The sequence below is a fragment of the Cucurbita pepo genome, chromosome LG06 (assembly GCF_002806865.2).
Source record: "Cucurbita pepo subsp. pepo cultivar mu-cu-16 chromosome LG06, ASM280686v2, whole genome shotgun sequence".
NCBI lineage: Eukaryota > Viridiplantae > Streptophyta > Magnoliopsida > Cucurbitales > Cucurbitaceae > Cucurbita > Cucurbita pepo.
The window spans coordinates 1,997,897-2,020,067 of NC_036643.1; the positions used below are offsets into that span (position 1 = coordinate 1,997,897).

Here is a 22,171-nt window from a genome sequence, read left to right on the forward strand (position 1 = left end):
ACAACGGGAGCTAAGAAACAAGCTACAAAAAGGGACTCCAATCGATTCTCGAGAACACGAGGACGAACAAGTTGAGAGTTAAAAAATTTTACCATCTTCCCAACTTACCTCATCTACAAAGGGACAACATTCTCCACATTCATAACATGAGCTACAAAATCTTATGCTGCAAATTGCAGTCAGGAGAAGATATAGGAATTGAATATGCTTCATTCATTTGAGTGATGAATCAATCATACAAATTTACAGGTTACCTTTAAATGAAGATTTATTCGGGTGTGGAGAAACAAATTAATCGAGCGATGAAGCGGAATATTCGACGAGCACGAGCGTTCGTTGAGCTGGAGCTGCTGGACCTGATTGAAGGACCATACGCAAGCGGCTTGTAAGCTTGTAAGTGAATGTCCATTGCATGGCCATCTCTGACTCCTTCATTTGGCGAACAATGGAGGCCTAGAAGATAATAACAATGAAACAAAATCCTTATTCAGCCATATCAACAGACTGTCTCATCTTTTCATTCTACTTTATATAACATTCTTAAGATCATAGCCAAAATGAGATATTACTTGAATGCGCTTTCCAAGCTGAACTTCAACTACAGTGCCAAACGAGATATTACTGGTGAGCGATTTGAGAGGATCGGTGGTCGGAAAGGAGAGTAAACTCGGGATTTGTGGAGCATATACTAGTCTCCACCTAGCCTGACCAAATTCACCTTTTCCTTCTATTCTAGGCATTAGCTTCTCGAGCGTAGCAGTTGCGAGCTTCTTCAAGGCTAATTGCCCATCGCTCTCCAATATCGATTCTGCCAATTGGTTCTCGAATGCCCGAGCAGCCTGAGCCAAGCCAAGGGTATTAGGATGTCAGAATAAACTGCCTATAAATCAGAATGTGATCCTTGATCTGTGATTGCAAGTAATGATCGGAACAACTAGATTAAAGGATATTTTCTAGAACAGAAGCCTAAACATTAACAGTTCATATTATCTGAAGATTGAAAGAAGTGAAACAAATGTTGTCATTCTGATAATTACCTCAGTAGGTGAGAGAGCATCTTGTTCAACCGAACGGGTTGACGTCACCACCAATTTGTCTTGCCATTTGCTCGCTCGACTTTGAATTCTAATCTGCCACTCGGAACCGACTAAAGCTAAATCTAGCATGGGATCTAGCCCATTCTCAGGTTCAAAAGTGGCTACATTTAGATGCTCCCGTTTCAGTCTTACCTGCATAGTTAAAGGTTAATATCACTTTCTTTTGTATAGAAAAAGAACCAATATAGGAAAGATTCGATGATACCTGGGTTGCGAGGAGATTTACGTCACCGTTATCGAAAGTTAAAGTTCCTTTTGGTTTAATACTTTTAGCATGAGCAAACCCATTAAGCTCAAGCTCTCCACTAACAGCAAAGTTGAGAATCAAAGGATAAAGAATTCTTAATTCTGGTCCAAGAACAAGCTTCAAATCACTAAGGCTGACATCGACACTAGGTTTAATGTTTACATTTCTGGACTCCTTTTCACTGTCAGCTGCTTTATCTGATACGGAGCGAAATAAACGATAAAACGTTAAAAAGAAAAAAGAATAATAATTTATTTGTATTTTCACTATTTATATTCACGTAGTAAGTCATATAAAGTCATGAGATTGACAGATAAAACCACTTAAGAATCCTACAGAGGAAAGAATTTATACTAAAATAGAACTTCATGCTGTCACTATTGTTTGAATTACTTCACTGCCGGCATCTATTGTGTTCCTATCAAACCCAATGACCATTTTTCAGACTCGAGTTTCGAATAGGCGTAAAGCTCTCCAGAGGGAGATTCTTTCTTTCTAGATGCTTTGGCCACTGGTTAGCTATTCTATTCGAGTTCCAAATATGATTAAAAATAATGATATTCAAAAGAGCGAGGAGACATGCTTGAATGAAAAGTTTTACATTCAAGTCAGACCGAGTCCACTACGTCTCAAACCGAAAGAAAACGAATACGAGCAGTCCTTCGCAAAAAAAGGAAAAAAAAAAAAACTAATCACATTAGTGTTTATCCCTAATACTGATATACGTGTGTCAGAGCAAGACGAATGCTTGTGAAATTCATGCATAACGAGAAGGTATAGAGGCAGAGATAGAAAATACGAATATCACCTCGGGGTGCATCGAACCTAGTTTTCAATGCTGTAGATTCTGAACTGAAAAATGGTGAAGCATATTTGGAAGCAACTATTTGGTTAGAGCTGCCGGTAGGGGGACTGAATTGGTCTGATACCACTTTATTAAAAGAAGCAGCTCCACTACCCTTATCATGTGGTAGATATGCTTCTCCGCGACTCAATTGAATATTTCCGGAGATGTTTGGTTGCAATATTGACCCAGTAATTTGCATTTGAGAGTCAACTTGGCCACTGCAATTTCAAAGATCAAAGATACAGATAATTATCTTAATTTCATGGAACAGAAACAACACTGAAGATGAATAAAATAAAGAACACTGAAGTGTGCTATACTCCAAATCCTCTCCTCCCACGACTCGAATCACGAAATATTATCCTATATGTTTCTAACCAGATACTCCAAGTAATAGCAAAAAAGGCCTGTCCACCACAGAATCGACCCAGTGTTACGGAAGGGAAGATCAATGAGTACTTCCTTCATCATGTCTTGGCAATCCTCGTTAGGAGCTAAACTTACAATGAACATTTAAAAAAATCAGTACCAAATTTTCATAGTAAAATAAAACCTCCATAACACATTATCCACTGGGGTCTCACAACTATAGAGGAAGATCTTTGGAAAAATGAAGAGAAAAGCCTAAACTTCTTTGAAATCTGAACCTTCTAAAGAGAGCCAAATAAAGGGGAATTAGAAGAGGTGGGATGGGATGAATCAACAAACGAGAGAGAGAGAGAGAGAGAGAGGAGATTTACTAGAAAGAATGCTAGAAGGTTCGAGAGAACATGTTCGGAAATACTATAGTTAGGGAAGCCGAACGCTATGTAACAACATAAGAAGAATGGATGAATCTTGAGATTCATGGACTAGAGGTCTTCTAAAATTAAACAGGATTTTTTCTATATATATAAAAAATGAGAGAGATTCCAACTGCTCAAAAACTAAACATTCAATGTCATATAACAAGAAAATGAGGAACACTAGTAAATTATTAGTCATGGAAGCCAAAGAGAGACCACAAAAAGAAAAAAAATGTTAAGCCACATTGTGCATCATGGAGTACTTGAAAGTCATAAATTAGACAACGAACCTGAAAATGTTCTTTGCTCGTACTTCCAGAACTTCACATTTTAAATCAATCTTATCACCAAGGGATGCTTCACTGGATCTAAGGGGCAGATTCCCTTTCACAATCAACTTCCCTCTTCTGCTTACACGACTTTCCAAGGAATTGATGCAAAGCCTATTTGATCTTACATGGACCGTACCACCGAAGTTGATGAGTGGTTTAGGGAGCACGGGCGAAGATATTGAAGCCCTGTGGAAAGATGCAGATCCATCTAGTACTGGTTCCTCAATGGTCCCTTTTACCTATTTATTCAGAGAATATGTAATTGAAATACAGTGTGAAAGAAATTAGATGATATAAACCCATGATGAAATTGGAGTGTGCTCACCTGAAGTAAGATGTCAGCATTTCCATGAAGCCAGTTGACATGAGGAGACAAAGCTGTAAGTAACAGCATGCCTCCATCTTTAATATCTGCATCAACCCTAACTTCTCCTACATCCAAAAGATTCCAGTTTAATCCTTTAAGGCCTTCAGCCAATTGAGTATTCCAACCTTCTTCATTTCTCTCTCTAGAACTTTTTCTGTCATTGAACTTATCTCTAACCTTTTCCTTCCCCCAAGCATGAATCAAAGTTGCCCTACTTGTATCTGTTTCGAGTTCTTCCGCCTCTGTCACGCTATTTTGGAAAAACAGCACAGGAATGCTTCCTTGAACATGTACATGGCCGTTTTGGATAATTGGTTCAAATTTTGCATTGAACAAAAGACGGCTACTTGAGGTAAGGGAAGCAACAACTTCAGCTCGACCAAGATCAATGCCACCAATGGCACCATCAAGGAGCCTTACTTGCACATCACACTCAGGTTTTGCAAGATTACCTCTGAGATCTCCTTCCATGTGCAGTATACCTCTAATTGGAGTTACAAGTTGCCTCAATGAGTGAACAAGATCTTTTGCTGAAGATTCAATTACCTGAACCACAGTAGGAACTAGACTGACAGGAAAATTTAGAACAGCAAAGTGAAGATTAGTTATAGGGCCAAACAAAGTTCCATCTGCATGAATTGTGGCATTATCCTTCTGGATAAAAATTTTTTCTAGCCGCAAACCATCATTGTTGCTGTATGCACCACCAGCCAAAACACGCTGCGTTTTGTAGGTTCCCCATTCCCAGTCCTCCCCATGAAAGTCAAACTCTGCCTGACAAAACCACCAAGGAATGACGGTCATTCTTCGAAGCCAATCATCCAAGCCACAGATCACCATAAATAATTCGGGCAGCAATGATATGGATTTCTATTGTTAATCTGAGATAGCATGCAGTTTCCACAATTAAACTCAATAAAGTATTATACTTTTGACATCATTATTTCAGGAAGTGTGCACCTGCTTATTTAGTACATTAGGACAAGGTTTAGAAAGTAACATACTTTCAGTTCATCAACATAACTTCCAACCAGAACGTTTAAAGCCACATAATTCAAATTACCATCGCCAATAATTGGACACAAAAAGGAAAGAAAAGTGAACTTTTAATGCGCTAAAAGTTATAATTCAAGATCTACCATCGTATCCCCATTGCCTCCACCACTTGCATCAAGAGAGCCACGCCAGCGCCCTCTGAGTTCAGATAAGCCTGGAAGAGACAAATCTTCAAGGACAATTTCATCTGATAGAATAAATTGCCTCCGTATCACCTGGAAAAGTAAGATAAAGACAAAGCATGATGGAGTTGTGAATGTAGCAGCTCAAGACAAGATCATTGATCAAGAAAAGAAACAAGGACATTTCTGTGAAGGTACAGACTAAGGAGTGAAAAAAGCAAGTCAGAAATAGTTAAATCATTGCAGCTTTCGATCATTCTATCAAAAAGTACCTCAATCAGCTCTTGAACACTTTCAGTGTATAATCCAACAGCTTGCAAACTTTGAATAAAAAGATCCTGCATTTGGTTGTAAGTTTAGAAATTTACCAAGTAACAATAACACACTTCACATACAAAATTCACACAAATTAAAAATTCCATCATTTTTTACTTTCTTGCAAGGTAAGCTTTTACTCTATCAACTTTATTTTTTAATGGACTATATTGTACAATACTAAAGAAATCGGGCCCTAAGATAGCTGTTTGCTTCAATTTGACTTTTTTTTTTCCTTAATATAGAACAAACATTTCATTAATTACCACACACACACAAAAAAAAAAAAAAAAAAAAAAAAAAAAAAAACAAAAAACAAAAAAAACAAAAAATCCACTACAGGGATAAGATCAAACGCAGAAGGATGTGTAGGCAAGGTTTTCTTCACTGCTCTTATGCTAGTGTTCACCTTTGTTGCAATCTTTCCTGTGTATTTAAACCCCCTATGAGCCAATGACCACAGAAAAGTGTTCACCTTTCTCGGTATTTTGAAGTTCCAGATCTTTTTTTTCAAAGGGTACAATAATTGAGTTCTAGAAGCAGCCGAAGTCAGAAACTGGGACTTAGTGGAGAAAGAACCCGAAGAGTACAAGACCCAGCTGATTCTGTCATCCCCTTGGCCCAAACGAAAACCTTCCAGCTTTTCAGTTAACTCAATCCAAGTACGCACCTCTCTAACAAATAACCCTCTTCTGATGCCCAAAGATGGGAAAAGTAATCTCATAACTTCAAAGAAATTACAACTAAGAGGTGCTAAGGTCTTCCCCCCATCCTTGTGTAAAATGCCTCAATTAAGAAATAACGCATACAAAGTTTCTTTGTACTTCAATAAGAATGGCCCAATATGGCGTTGCAAGCCAAAGAAATAAAGCCTTCTACAAATGTTATGGCCATTTCCATCAAAATGCTAGACGTCAAACCTTACAAGTTCACACCATAAAAAAAATAACAAATGAATAAATAAAAGGGCATGCTATAAGGTAGAGCTATGGTTGAAGTTTTAAGCAGATACAAGTTTCGTGACCACATTTTAGAAGATAATAACAAAAAAAAAAAAAAAAAAAAAAAANTGCAGTGAAGAGGAAATAACCTTGGATCTTGAGTGAACTGAAGGATCTGTACTTCGCGAAAGAAGTCGGGCCAGTGGAAGCATCTCAGCCACCTCAGCCCTTGGAACTTCAAGTCTCATCCTCCATCTTCCCATGGAAGATATGACACTGCTCAGATGTGAAGCCATTGCCTTTTTCAAAAATCCATGAGTTTCCTTACCAGTAACATTTCGATCACGGCTTCCAGGAAGCACATATTCACCTTGAAGCTCATAACGACTGTTGCTTTGCTCTAGAATAGTTTTCTCAATGGTGATCTAAAGATGCATGCGGGTGAAGTACATTATTAGATATTAAATAGCAGGAACAAAGTATAAAAGCTCAAATACTTGAATAAAATAATGAAGAGATTGAAACATCTAACAAGGAAAGGGCCCAATAGATTAAAAGATCAGAAAGCAATGACTTGAACAGAGATAGCAAAACATAATTCATCATCTGTGCTTCCACCAGAGTTTTTTTACCAGAATGACAAAAGGCTTAAAACTGGGCAACAACCTTTCCAAGTCGGAACAAAGTTCTTATTCAACACACAACCTTTACAATCAGACCGCTACTAAAGAGATTTAACAGAGAAGCCTCTTCAGATATTAAATGCAAGCTCTCCAAATCTCTCAAGTGAAGATATTGAAAAAGTTCATCGATCTTCATAGGAAAATCTCTTTATGGATATATTTGTTGTTTTGCATCTTTCTTTTTCTTTTTCTTTTTCAATCTCTTCGAGAATTTGTATCCCTTTAACCATTTATTACTTTTCAATATATCATTCAGAAGTTGTTTCTTATTCAAAAAAATCATGGTGGTCTCAATATTGGAGCATTGAACCACAGGAACTTGGCTCTTATTGCAAAGTGAGGTTGGAGATTCATTAAAGAACCCAATTCCCAATGGAGGAAGGTACTTGTCAGTATACACGAATCAAATGGATTCAATTGGCACATGAAAGGAAAGGGCAATTCGAGACTTAGAAGCCCTTGGGTGAGCATTTCTAGTATTTAGAAGAAGGTGGATTCCTTGTGCTTTTTAATGTCTGAAATGGAAGACGTATTTTCTTCTGGCTAGACACATGGATTAATGGTGTCAAGGCAAGGTGTCCTAGATTATAAGCAATTGTTTCTAATCCAGATGGTTCAGTTTCTTCTTATTAGAATGGTTCAATGTCTTCACGGAATATCCTCTTTAGAAGACTTTTAAAGGAGGAAGAGATTGGCGGTGAGGCTCACCACTTGGAGGATACCCCTAGGTGGTTTCTTGAATCTTTGGGCTTCACTGTCAAATTTTTGTCTAGCTATCTGGCTTCCTCATCTCCTATGGATAAGATTTATTTGCAGCAATCCAGGAATCAATATTATTATATGGGTTATGATAAATGGCAGCCTCAATTCCTCAGAATTTTGCAGAAAAAGCTTCCCAACCATTTTCTTCGGCCTTGGGTTTGCTCTCTTTGTTTGGTTTTGGGGGTTCTCTCAACCATATTTTCTTTGAATTCTCCTATTCACGGTGGTGTTGGTTCAATTTATTTGCTTTGTTCAATCTTCAAACTTCAAAGGGTACTTTCAAACTTAATGAAGGATAACGTCATTCAACTTCTAAGTGGTCCTTCAATGAGTTCAAAGGCTATTGGACTAATGCAGTCAAAGCCATCCTTTTTGAGTTACGGTGGAAAAGAAATCAGTGTATTTTTCGGAGCTTTCAAGTTATGGTGAGTTTGCAGGGCTTTATGTTTACTTTGTTGGTGTTTTTTTCAATCTTCTTATTTTCATCTTAATTTACTTTTGCTTCCAACAATCATACCTCCCTCATTCTAAATTGGGAAGGTCTTTTTGTAAGCATTATGGATAATATACCCCTTCTGTAAATTTCATATATCAATGAAATTGTCTCTTATATATATATATATATATATATATATATATTTTTTTTTTTTTTTTTTTTTTTTTTTTTTTTTTTNGCTTGTATGACTGAGCAGTATTCTATTTTCATACTCTTAATGAAAAGTGTCGCATCTTATTCAAAACATAAATTTATTAACTCTATGTTTCGATGCAACAACAAGATGTTATTTGTAACAAGTAGTTTTGTTGGTTGGTTAATTGGTCACATTTTATTCATGAAATGGGTTGGATTGATATTAGTCTGGATACAGCAAAATAATTCTATTAGATCTAATAAGTACCTTGTGTCAGAATTCAGAAATTCTATGGCTCGAATCTTTAGTATTCTCTTATTTATTACCTGTGTCTACTATTTAGGCAGAATACCGTCACCCATTCTTACTAAGAAACTGAAAGAAACGGAGGGGACTAAACAGGAACAAGAGGGATCCACCGAAGAAGATACTTCTCCTTCCCTTTTTTCGGAAGAAAAGGAGGATCCGGACAAAATCGATGAAACGGAAGAGATCCGAGTGAATGGAAAGGAAAAAACAAAGGATGAATTCCACTTTAAAAGGACACGCTATCAAAAGATAAAAAGACCTGTTTATGAAACTTCTTACCCTCCGGAATATCATTTTATCCAGAAAAGCTTTAATCTAATCTACGTAAATTAATTAACTATGACATATCTTTATCAAATAAGATCATTGTTATAATAAATTTATTAACCTTGATTCCCACCATCAAGAACGTTGAGTGGGAGGTCCTTCAACCTTCCCGATAATGATAATAATAATAGCATTAGTTAATAAACAAATAAAACCCACCCCACTTCCTCACTCACGTTCTCCTCTTTCCTTTGTATGGATCTTGGCCCACTAAAATTGAGCTGAAAGATAATAGGGGTATAGTGAGATAATCAGGCAGAACGTTAATTTTGTACAGCAGTGTTGTCAACTTGATGTGGGTAAAAACGACTCCACTGTCAGTATGGATCATTTTTAACTCCATAGCAAAAAAATATCAGTTTTATTTGATATATTTTATCATCCACATATAATAGGGAGAAAAATTCAACTCAAAGATTGGAGGTAACAGGAGTTGATTATGCTTATTAATAATAAAAGTTAATGGAATAATAAAGGCTAGCAGACATATGCTTAGGACTTACCACATCTCCACTCCATCTAGCAGCTATATCCAAAGCTTCACCCAGCACGCCACTAAATTTTGGGCCAAGTACTGATAAAACCCCATGGCCTCTTCTTTTCTGAAGATTAAGTTCAATTTCTGCCTGAAAGTAAACTGCGTTGTTGAGTACAAGCTTCAAATATAAACTGTAGCTAATTGTCAACAAATATGAAATGGAAATTATCATTCAGTTCAAATAAAGATTACAACTATATAAAATAGATGAAGAAAAAATGGAAGAAGAGGAAAAAGAAGATATCACATCAGAAAGAGTGGGAAAATGGTTAATTTCCATCTAAGACTAAGTTCCAAAACTTCAATAAAATAAGATCACCAAAAGCCCGTTGAATTAGCTAAAATCAATCATAAACTTTATAAATTATTCATTATCTTTACAGAAGAAGTACAGTATCATCACCAAGTTTATGTGAGATGTGTGAATGTGATGTTTGATCAATCCATTTAAAACATCAACAACCCATACAAAAAGAAAGAAGAAAGAGGGTCTCTCTGTCACAAACCTCTTGTTGCCTTTATCCACCCCCTTCATCTACCATTGATAGAATTATAGATATGAACATGCACCCTTGGAAAATTTGTATCAAGAGCAAGATTGAGTGCCTTACCCTTTGTATTGCTCCCCTAAGTGAAGCCAGCTCCAAGTCATCAAGTGGCAAATGACGTAACTATAACCAACAGACAAAGAATAAGGAGATCATAATCAGCTTATCATGTTCTTTGGGTATCAGCCGTGTGGGGGGCAAGCTTGTCACGAAAAGTACAAAAGATCCCTTCTTTTCAAAATCATAATAATATGTATACCTCCAAATGTGCAGATCGAAATGGTTGGTAACATACATTGGCTCTTAATTGCCCCCTTTGGAGGTTAAAAGAGAACAACTTCGACTTTATAGAATTATCTGAGCCTGGCTTCAATGACCCCACAATTTCTACTGAAAGACTTTCATCTGGTCGGCCTGTTGCATCCAACTACGACAACAGAGAGAAGATAGAGCACAAAAGAAAGAACCACTGATAAATAGATTTATCAAGAGCTAGATTGGAAGGCACTTCTTCTTTGAATTCATACAATAAATTGACAAACATCTGAACCCAAAAAATCTATAACAAGGTCTACACATTTTAGAGATCATAAAAAATCTCACACTTGAACATATGAACGCAAACAGGAAGCAAAACAGACTGTTATGATATCTCGCTAACTGAACTGCATTCCTAATAACTAAAGGATCTGTTTATTCGTTGATGCTCTTCAAGATATCAGAGACGAGCAAGGTCTTCTTGACGAAAAAAAGTACTGAGAACATCTTCTGACCCAAGAGAACTATGGGTCCGCATCATTTCTAGCCAATATAAAGAATTCATTAAGTATGGACTTCAAGATTAAGATTGAGTGAGACACTGGAAGCATCAAAGTGATCAATTACTAAGAGGAGACACTTGATGAAAGTGCACTTGTGAGTAATCTCAAGAGACAGAACCATGACCAAGTTCTGAGGAGAATATGGAACGGCCTACCTTATCCTTTTTCTATTTGTGTTAGTGAGAGATGCACATAGTAGAATGCTAGGCCACAGAGAGAGAATAGGGTAGTTGGAAGAATTTGAGCTGGAACTTGGAAGAAACAGCATTCATATAACTCATCTTAAATCCATTGATGCTATTTTGTGGGAATGACCCGAAGATGGAAACATGTTTAAAGCTCCAAAAGTTTTTTAAATGGTTTTGGGAATACGGTTAATTTGAAAAAGTGGAAAGGGAAGAAAACTGTGTTAATGGAATTTAGTGTCTAGAACTTGGAGTGTACTTCAAGTACTTCAAATGCTTTACCAATCACTTATTTGGGTATGCTGCTAGGAGATAAGCCTAGGAGGGTAAAGTTATGAAACAAATAGAAGAGACAATCTAAGAAGATTAGAAAAGTGAAGAAACATTTTCCTTTCAAAGAGGCGATTAATGACTACTATCTCATCCCCTGATGCAACTTTTCCCCAGGTTGCTCAAGTGGTCTAAGAGATACCAATGCCTCTGTCAGGTAAGTGTGGGAGGGTATGGATAACAATGGTGGGTGGAGTGTTTTTTTTTTTTTTTTTAATTACAAAAATAAGAAACAAGCTAACACTTCCCATTCGAAAACAAAGGCAGCAGATGGGCCAAGACAGCCTAAAGGAAAAAGGGACAACTCGTCTTTTTTTTTTTTCCAAAAAGAGGGATTACAAAAAAGTCCTCCGATCTAAGTGGGTCTGTTATTGTGAAAAGAAACTGACAGATGATTAATTGAGTGACTCCAATAGATCCCCCTTCTTTAACATAATGAATACAAGGTTAGTTATGAATTTTAAAAATAAATAAAATTTATAAGAAGTTTAAAAGAAAAAATACACAGGTACAGTTTGGAATGAAAGGATGAGACAAATACTGCCGGATTGCTCCTCAGAAGGTGTTCATTATGTGCACATGTTGCCCCGAAGACTAAGCATTGCAGAAGGATTACAGAGGAGGTCCTCAACCATGATTCTTAGTCCATCTTGGTGTTTAGCGTGTAGGGGGCAGAGGAAAGTGTTGGGCATGAGTTTCTATTAGTTGTACCCTGGGAAAGAACTGTTGGACCTCTTTGATGCAGGAAATTTAGATATATTGGGTCTTTGATACAGATGCACAAGACAACATATGTCAGATTGAGGGAGAGCAACACTTCTGGTAAAAGCAGCGAAGGCATTGTGCTGGGGATTATAGTTGGAGAGGAACTATTGAGAAATTAATAGAAATAAAGAACAACGGAACGAAGTTTTATTTAGCTAGATTCTATTATTCACCATGGTGTTATATAACTAACTCTTTTTCCAACTATACTCCATACTTAGTTTGGTTCCCTTCAATTATAAATTCAAAAGATCATCAAATTTTGGCTCCGACTAGAAAAAACTTGTAAGACAACGGACTGGGGGAGAGTATTAAAGCTCTAGGATATTTTAAACGTCGCTAAACCTAATGAAACATCATATCTAAACAGAAACACAAGCCAACTGAAGCTAAACCATAAACCAAAGAGATTGTATTTGAAAACTTAAGGCTAATGAGACATCATATCCAGAAACACAAGCCAATTGAAGCTAAACCATAAACCAAAGCAATTGTATTTGAAAACTTAAGGAGATACCGTACGCAGAGATATTTGAACAAGCAAAACAAATAAATAAATTCACATGTCAATTTCAAAAAGAAAACTAATATATTTTTTTTCCTACAAGAGAGGACTTCAGATAGAACCTTGATTGACTCGCGAGTCATGCTCAATTGCCCAGCAAGCTTAGGTGCCAGAATCAATTGATTTAGCTTAAGACCAGAAATTGAAACCTCGCCAGCGAGACTATTTATATTCTCATCACCAATTGTCTGCACCTGCTGATTGCTCTTCTCAGTATTAAAATCTTGACTAGAGTTACTAGCCAAAGGTCTCAAAACTTTCCCCACAAACTTTACCCTTCCGGTTGCTTTTAGATGTGTAGGCCGTGGAGACTCAAAAATATAGGAGACTAAGCTCAAGAACTCAAAACCACGCATATGTAAGTCCAACTCCACTCCATCAATAGTACATGATGGAGTCCTCTTTGCATCAAAAGCTTCTTCATCAAGCATATTCTCGTCAGAATAGGATGTTTGCATTTTTGAAAACAGTTCAAAAGCAACAGAGGAGGAATTAACAATAAAATAATCATGGGAAATATTGATATCTCCACGAGCATCCCTGAATGATCCTTCAGCAAGTGGTGCAGTCCAGTTAATGTTAAACCTCCTGCCGAAATGAAAATAGGGAAAGATGTAAACAGCCAAAAAAATAATGAAATTCCAGGAAATTCTAGAAAACATAATCATGAAATAATAGTGCTAACAGATCCAAAGAGGAAGACAGACGGTTTTCAATTAACAAACGAAAAGAAAAGCACACAGTATTACGGTCTCGTGAGGAATCCAGAAACTTTGGTTTCCCCATTTAAAAGCCCCAATTTGAGTGGCATCAAGTCTAAATAGCCAGGCATATATCGATGCATGATTTTATCAAATGATATATTTCCTGAAATATTTAGATCCATTGCTGTATCATCCAGCTCACCCTGAAAGAAACAAATATGACATCAGTATAGGGAGATTAATTAACTTCTAGCTAAAGAGAAACAACAACAAAACTTTTAAGACCTAAAGATACGGATATGAAAAAATAATTCCTGAAGTCTATGTTTAAGACACTCATTCAGAAGTACCCAACAGCCGTATTTACTCTTCAGTCTGCAGTCAACCTACCACAGAACTTAAAATGATAACTATTATAAATGGCCAAATTTCTTTAGGGCATAACAATGCCATTCGTTAATTATTATATACTAGGAGTTATTCTAGGACCTTCATGTGATAAAGAGAGATATTAAGGAGAACGCTGCGATCAAGGCTGGTTACTTTAGTCACAATGTAGACACTTTGATTAACTATCTAGCCTTCTCCTTCCGAGAGAATCCATGGTGCAGCTTGTTTTGTGACCTTACTGCTGATAAGCTCAAGGCTAAGTTGGCCAAATGAAGGAATATAACTATCTCCAACGGTGAAAGAATTACTTTGGCAAAATCTATCCTTTGGAGTATCCCTCTATTTTTCTATCCCCTTTCAAAAACCCTATCAAAGTGTCCAAAACCTTGGGGAAAACCATAAAGGGACTTTATATGGGAAGCTGTTGGCTCCAAACAAAGAAGCCACCTTGTGAAATGGAACTGGGCTACTCTTCCTCAATCCTTCAATGGCCTTAGATTATTATTAACCAGACAGGAATTATGGATATTATTAACCAGACAGGAATTATGGATATTATTAACCAGATTCATCGTCAAAGTCATGAATATCAACCACAGAGCATGCCTTATTCCTAACTAGATGCACTGTCAGTGACAAGATCTATAACATAATAATTGATAGTGAAAGCAACCAAAACATCTAATCAAAGAAGCTTAGTGATGCCCTCAAACTAAAGGTTGATCCCCACCCAAGTCCCTACAAAGTATCTTGAATTAAGAAAGAAGGAGAAACCTTAGTGACAGAGATCAAATTATATGTGATGTTCTCGACATGGATGCATGCCACATTCTAATGTATTGTTCACACCAAGGAGGATGAATGGTTAGGCTCTCACCCTTCCCATAAAAATGGAACAAATACAAATTTATAGTTTCCTGATAATGATAATAACTGCTTGCATCCAGGAAAGATAAACAACAAAATTAGCTGAGAAGAAAATTTTATATTCTGTAGTGCACCTCTGGGCATATCCATGCATTCCCTGCCCCTCGAATTTCACCACCATCCACAAGGTTGGCTCTGATTCCATATAAGTCAGCAACCTACTCGAATACAATGTTTAATGATCATTAATCAAGTAAGGAAAAACACAATAAAAACTGTTGATGCTTTTACTCGGGAAAACTCTAAATTAGCTAATAATAGCATACACAGTTGTCGATGTTGAAAGTGAAATTTGCCGAGACATAGGAAAATGGAATACGGTCAACTGCTGCAATTGCACCAGCTTCTTTACTTTTCACAATTGCTTCAGAAGCACAGGATGCAGGGATATCTGAAATTGAATGATTCATCTTCCTGGAAACCATTCCACTTCCTACAAAGATGGGGGAATCCAATGGGCCTTGACAGTTGAACACAGCAGTTACCGAACCAGCCAACTGTTGATCCATATCATGAGAATAATCAACAAGGAAGTCTGAAATGTTTCTTTAAAAGATCCTTCTCCAAATTTTATTGTATTATTATCATGTGTGTGCGTGCCTTTAAAGGAAGAGAATAGCGCAATAACCGAGGAGAGTCATGATAAGAAAGACTTCCCTCTTAGCGCATTGGATTTTCCAGGAGAAAGATGTAGAAGAGAAATTGTACGAGCAAACTTACAGGGAACAAGAAAGGTCGCATCTTGAAAGTTTTCATCAGCGCATTTATTTCAACGCAGGGAACCTGGAAAGAATATAACAAATACAAGGTTACAAGTCAAAACATTATTGTATGAACAAACTCTAGAAATACTAGTATTCTATACTGTAAGAACTGGGGCAGCATGACATGTAATCTTCATAGGGATAGATTACAGTAATTCTATTATACAACATTCTCAGGAACGAAGGAAAACAGGGGAGATCTGTATAGATCCTCTTTGTAGTAAGTATCCACATCTTGAAATATGCATGAACGTGAATATGAAAATGTACTGGATGTCATGAACACTTTCACATCTCCAATCCCCAGGTAGACGCGTCATTCCAAGTGTTGTCTTGTCAATTGACAACCATTTTTGAAGAAGATTCAAAAACTTACTAGCTTTTGAATTACTAACTTCTAGTATCAAATATGATCCCTATATGGATACACAATTACAAAATAAAAACTCGGAGAACAAGGTATTCAGCCTTGCACCAAGCTGATAGCCATCCTTTTTTTACTTATGATTTCTCTAGTGAGAAAATTACATCCTGTCAACTAATGACCAATTCGAGAGGGCCATAGTTCTTTACACTCTTAACAAGCCAAAACAAGATAGAAAACTGAACCACCCTATCTTTCCAACTAAACAACATATATGAAAGAGCAAAAGCATTCGAACGTGGAAGTTATAACTCCTTTTTGTGTGATAACCACGAGTCAAAACTTTGCTTCCCAAAACACGGGCGCCAGCGCCCTTCTTAAGGCATGGACCAGGGAAACGTCAAGGGTTTTTGGTATTGAGTTCACCCAAAGGTTCAAATTAAAGTTAAACTCCCTATTAAAAAAAATTAAGATAAAATAACCACCTAAGAACAAAACTACCGCCGCTTCTTGTTATTTGTGGCTAAAATTCTCCTTTTGCCCTTCCTAAAGTAAACTTTCATCCTGTGAGGTCTAACACAAGCTACAATGAGGATTACAAGAAAACTCTCCAACTTCTCCTAACAAACGATGAAATCAGGAAACTGGTGTGATTGAAACCATAGGGAGACCAAACAAATATGCTCTCAAATCTCCAAAATATTACCACTCCATAATTGTCTTTAAGAACCCTCATTTACCTCTCCTTTAAAATCTCCTAAAACAGAAGCTCTTGAACTTTCTCTGCAGAAACACACCTCAACCAAACCAATAACACATCCATAATACAACAAAAACAACAAGGGGTTAAAAGAAACCAATCAAAATTCTTGGAGTTACAAGGTTAGATTGTTAGTGTGAACAGGTTACCTAGGACTCAAAACAGAAGAAAGACCAACTTAGGAGTCCTTCAGTGACTTTGCTCTCCTCTCAATGTTCTCTTTTTGTGGAAGATAGTGAAGACTTTGTATTCGAATAATTTTGAATTATTCATCAAAGGTACTCAATAGAAATGGCAAAATACATCTAAACAACAAAGAATATGCATTTGATGAGATGTAGTACAAGGCAAAACAGTTATCTACAGTTTCCCCTAAATACAGACATACCTGACACATCAAATGAAACTCTCCTTCCTCCGGATGAATGCCAAAGTCACCAGATGCCTCTAATGGAGCACTGCCAAACCAACCACTTGCATTTTGTACAAATATTCTCTGACCGCGGAAACATAAACTTGCCGCCATTTCCTGCATGAGTGAATGTCTGAATTACCATGATACTGTAGTTCTAAATCAGCATTGGAGGATCACTAAGGGTACGATGAGCCGGATGTTCAGTCCAAGCACTAGATAGTATTTCAAGAAGTTATAAAAACAAAAAACATCTACATAGGTGAAACAATGGTAGCATTAAGATATTATTCTCAAGAAAAGGGTATATCCTCTCTCCTAGCTCCTTATCGTTTTTCAGCCTTCATCGAAGCCTTGATCCCTTGATTTTCTCCCTTTCCTTAAAGATATTTCTATCCCACCCTAACCACATATTCCACAAAAACATTGTACAGGCATTAATTGTAGAACTGTCTTCTGAGGTCTTAAGTTATAACCTGCAATGACTTGAAAAACCTAAATTTGCTAAAAGCTAGTAAGACATGAACCCAGGCCATCTCAAAAACCTACAAGAACCTAAGCCAACGTGAAACTACAGTCAGACAAGAACAAAAAAGAGGGTTGGCATCCTCCTGAGAACTACCACATAAAGACCACCAATTTGGATGGAGCCCATTCGTATCAAACTTCCGAACTCTGATCCTCCATATTACAGAGCAATTGGACAGCATTTAAGACGTTCATAAAATTTTAATAATTATAAATATAATACCTAGGGTGAATTTTAAGGTTTGTCCTCTGAAGCAATTCCTCACGCTTCAAAACATGACACCCATTCTATAATTTTATAAATATTGGACTGGAATTTCACCAACCACCTAAGAATTCCTACCACAAAGTATCCATTTAGCACCAAAAGAAGAGGAACAGTCATCTATACATGACCAGGCATATTCTCCCCTATAAACCACAAAAGGAGTAATCTTACAAAGGACTTAAGTTTCTACTGGTATAGCAGAGAATTGGTCCATGAAATGGAGGAAAACGTGTTACACTGACAACATCAGACTTACGGTAAAGCTTGATGGAGCATCAAAGATCTTAAAGGCCAAACCAGTCACTTCAAGTTGCCCTTGAAAATTAGGAAATGTATCTCCTCTTGACATGCACAAGTGAACCTGAAAACAGATACATAAAATAAAGAGAATTGTTAGCAGACAACATAAAATAAATGCAATTTTATAGCATCAGTTTTTGTTAAAATATTAATTTAAAATTTCCATACTGGTCAATCGCCAGTAGGGTAATGACAAACACCTTCTAAACTATTCTTGGCTTTTTTTTTCCCCAATATATTTATATGATTTGGGAAGTTCTTTGTCGTTTTTTATTCTTGTGGTTCTCTCTTTTCCCCCTTGTCAGGCTTGTATTCTTTAGCCTTAGACTATTTTCATTACTTCAATGAAAATTTTGTTTCTTTTTAAAACAAAAATAAATAATTAAATCATCAGTAAGTTAACAAATACCGTTTGGTGACAACTTCTAAAATTTTGATATCCTTTTAAAAAGTGTAAAAGGTCGAAATACAGGACAAAAAGTTAGAGAAGCACCTCACCGGTGGCTCTTCCTTTGGACCACGTGATTGGAATATCTAAAATTCTCTCAAAAAGCTGCATAAAGATGAAAAGGGGAACTTGTGATGAGTAAACACATCATTTAGTGCAGACGGAGACTTCTAAATCTCAATTCAGCAGTTAAATATAGGTAATCATTGCTTATGTAGCATACCGGAACAAAAAGGTTGGTAATTTTCAAATTCGAATGCCATTGCTGCTCAAAGATGTCGACAAAAACATCTGCAGATAACCAGCCACCATCTCCGGAGACACTATCTGATCTCCATGTCTTACAATTACCACTCAAATGAACATGCACGTTGCCATAATGATTTTGAAATTTCACATGCCCATTAACATTCTCCATCTCTCTGAAGACATATAAATTAATTGTAAAGACTTTGTCCATATAGTGTTTGCATTCATTTAACATAATTGAGTACATCAATGAAACCACGTGCATTTTGATTCCCAGTCAAAGAATTCTACTATCGTGTAATAAACTCTCCCTGCCAGCTAATCACTTAATATAAATGGTTTCAGCCCAGTTCATTATCAAACTACTGGTAAATCTTAAATTGAACCTAGCCAAAAGAAAAGGCAGCATCATTGTGCATTTTTTCCTAATACTCAGCATATAAAACAATTTATTAGCATTCCTGATGCAGCCATTGGTGGTTTCTCAATTCATCTATAACCTTTTGATACAATATAAAATTCCCCACAAAATTGTTCAACTTGTGTTGATCGCCAACTCCAAAGTTTAGCCCCAATACATACATATATGTGTGTGTGCCGTAGAAAAAAAAAATTATTAAAAAAAAGTTTCAACTTTTCAGATAAACTACTTTTGAGAGGAGACACTACCTTGGTTCTCTGTCACCATATGCAAGTAACATAAGTGTCCCGCCTTTGAAATGGACAGAATCAATCGTTACTGGAAGCATTGCTTCAGTACCTTTATTCTTCATTACATCTCCACCATTGACAATAACCCTAGAGTGTTGAACCAAGCCAAATTTCAAGTTCTTAAAGTACATGGCTAGGTGGTACAACAGCTTCGTCCCTGCATCTTTAGGAAAATAGGATAAAGCTGATTTTGGGCTCATTGCCCAGAAGGATGTTGGTCCAGATGTTCCAGACTGATGTTCATGACCTGTTGAAGTTGGTGCTTGAGACGTATGACACATTTGATCAGATATTCCATCAGGAATATGATCAGATCCTACAACATCATCATTTTTCACATTGGACTCATTAATGCTGGGAGTAACTGAAAAGAATCTTCTGTCTTTATTGCCCAAGCCTGTAACTGTAGAAATCTGATCATCTATATGGTTCGGAATATCAACACCCCCTTCTTCTTCAAGAGAAGGCAATCCGGCATATAAACGTTGTTTCCCATACTGGGCATCAGTATTGATGACAGAGGAGTCCGCGTTAGTTTCATTCACACTTTTGACCAAGTAGGCGTCAAGGTTCACATTATTGAAACTCCTGTGTAATTCTGAAGGCTCACCAAACTTCACCTCAGATGCAGCCTTGAAATAATCCTGAGCTGCCAATGTACTGCGCCTCAGAATTCTCTTTTTGGCCATGAAATTATTTACATACACGTTGTCTCCACTTGCCTTCCTCTTTGATTGGCCTTTTATAGGTACTTTCATTACTCTGGACAAGAATTTAAGCCTTGAACCAGGGCTTTTTACATCAAAATACTTCTCTGCATTTGCATGCTTTATTTTATAGTCCACATCTGTATCCATGCAGCGATGTTCCCTCGAATGAACATTCTCATCCATGAAAAGAAAAGCTTTAGAGTTTTCAACATCTACAGTAGGACCTACATCCTCCTTCAAATTGCTGCTATCATACAAACCTGAACTCCTATCAGAAACAACAAAACCCATCTCAGCTGCTTCCCTAGCCGCATCATCCCTATCTTTGGACCAGCAAGCAGCCGCCTCTTCCCTGGCAATTCTTCTGATTTTTGTACGATTGTCAATACCTTCTTCAGAAGAAGAATGCCTCTGCAATGTCCCTTCAGATGGAAAGGGCAGCCCCAACCAAGTATAGTCCCTCTTCTGCACAACTACCGCACTTGGATGAGACAATACCACATCAATTATTACTCTCCCTCTCCTCAAACTGGTAAAAGGTAAAACACGAAGTTTCATGGTGGGAACTTCACCGCAAGAGAACTCCTCATCATCTGGACCAACGGAACATGACTCTAGTGTGATACTCAAGGGTGAAATGCTTCTAACCTTTCCAAAATCAAGATCACGCTGAATACAGTCACTGACTGCTTTGCAAACAGATGGAAGAAGCTTAGCTTCAACAAAACCCTTGGCTTTTGTCTGCCCATACCAAACCAGTAAGCATATACCAGATACAACAGCAACAAATGCAGAACATCTAATCAAAAACAACCCCTCGTTCCTCAAGGGACGCAAGAAACTTGATAGAGCTTTTGTTTGAACAGAAGGCTCATTGGCACATTTCATCAAAGACTCGTGTCTAGGCCTAAGCTTTAAACTTATTGACTTTAAATGCTGCCCACAAAAACGCGAAAATCTATCCACTCGAGCATTCCAATCGTTATGCTTTGCGCATATGTACTTCTTAGAGTCCCGTTTCGACAATCGGCCTCGACGCACTTGAACAAAATTTCCATTCTTTATGCAGTACAGTGAGCTATGGAGCTGAGTCGCAAAGAAGGAAGAATCAAGTTTCACATTATTCATTATCCTCCTAGTCTCGGTCAAACCAAAAACTTCATCTGTGGGGGACCAAGAGACAGGTCTCAGTCCCCTGACAATTCAAACTGTCAGCAAGAACTCAGGCATGGAATGGAATCGATCGTCTACCAATTTCAACATGAACCGGGCTATTTACGTTTCATTGAACAGGCAAAAATCCAAAAACAAATCGACCCAACGTGGGAATCAGATAACCATGGTAGCTCGAAATACTGAACGTTATATTAGACAAACAACTATCTCTCAATTACACGCAATACAAACACCCATTCCAGAGGAAAAAGAAAGAAAATCAATCACAGCTCGAGACGCTAACACTTTCCAATCGAACATATGTGCCTAACTGCGTGGCATAGAAACAAAAATACGAGGAAATTGGGACGAGATAGAACCTGTAGCGATTGAACAAAGCATTTACGAGAAACTTGAAGAAGAAATGAACCAAGGCGAAAGAATTGGAACTTATTGTGCAACTGTCAGCACATTCAGCTGCGATTTTGTGTCTATGCGTGTAGAGAGAGAGAGAAGTAGATTACGTCAGTGTGAGCCGCGAGGTTCCCTTACGCTCGCCCCACAGACCGCGAATCCTATTTTGGAGCGCGGGTGGGTGCATATAGAACCTTCAAGCATTTTAGCCAGTTTTTTTTTTATTTTTTCTTTTTCTTTTTTTTTTCGGCCAAAAGATGGCTTTAAATTTCTCGCGAAAAATAAAATAAAAATAATAAAAATATAATTTGGGAATAAAAAACGTTTTTTTTTTTTTTTTTTTTTTTTTTTTTTTTTTTTTTTTTTTTTTNGCTTGTTAGAATAGAGTAGTTGTAGTAATTTAATTTAGATTAAATTATAAGACTCTCTTCTTTTTTTTTTCTGGTGTATTTTCATTTTATTAAATTAGCAAAATATTTCTATGGAGGGTGAA

At 37.1% G+C, this 22,171-nt stretch overlaps 1 protein-coding gene across 1 annotated transcript; it reads right to left on the bottom strand.

Annotated features, from left to right (window-relative positions):
• Window positions 1–71: 71 nt before the first annotated feature.
• LOC111796486 lies at window positions 72–21,842 on the bottom strand. Its single transcript, XM_023679125.1, has 23 exons — window positions 19,358–21,842; window positions 18,663–18,861; window positions 18,485–18,544; window positions 17,948–18,052; window positions 16,872–17,012; window positions 15,316–15,378; window positions 14,862–15,092; window positions 14,670–14,753; window positions 13,324–13,481; window positions 12,637–13,162; window positions 10,168–10,335; window positions 9,972–10,031; window positions 9,326–9,448; window positions 6,259–6,534; window positions 5,126–5,191; window positions 4,815–4,946; window positions 3,634–4,449; window positions 3,267–3,547; window positions 2,153–2,409; window positions 1,303–1,541; window positions 1,038–1,229; window positions 570–839; window positions 72–453 (listed from the first exon to the last, which is right to left on the bottom strand). The coding sequence occupies exons 1-23, from the start codon at window positions 21,235–21,237 to the stop codon at window positions 292–294; spliced, it is 6,489 nt and encodes a 2,162-aa protein (XP_023534893.1). The 5' UTR covers window positions 21,238–21,842; the 3' UTR covers window positions 72–291.
• Between the last annotated feature and the right edge of the window lie 329 nt (window positions 21,843–22,171).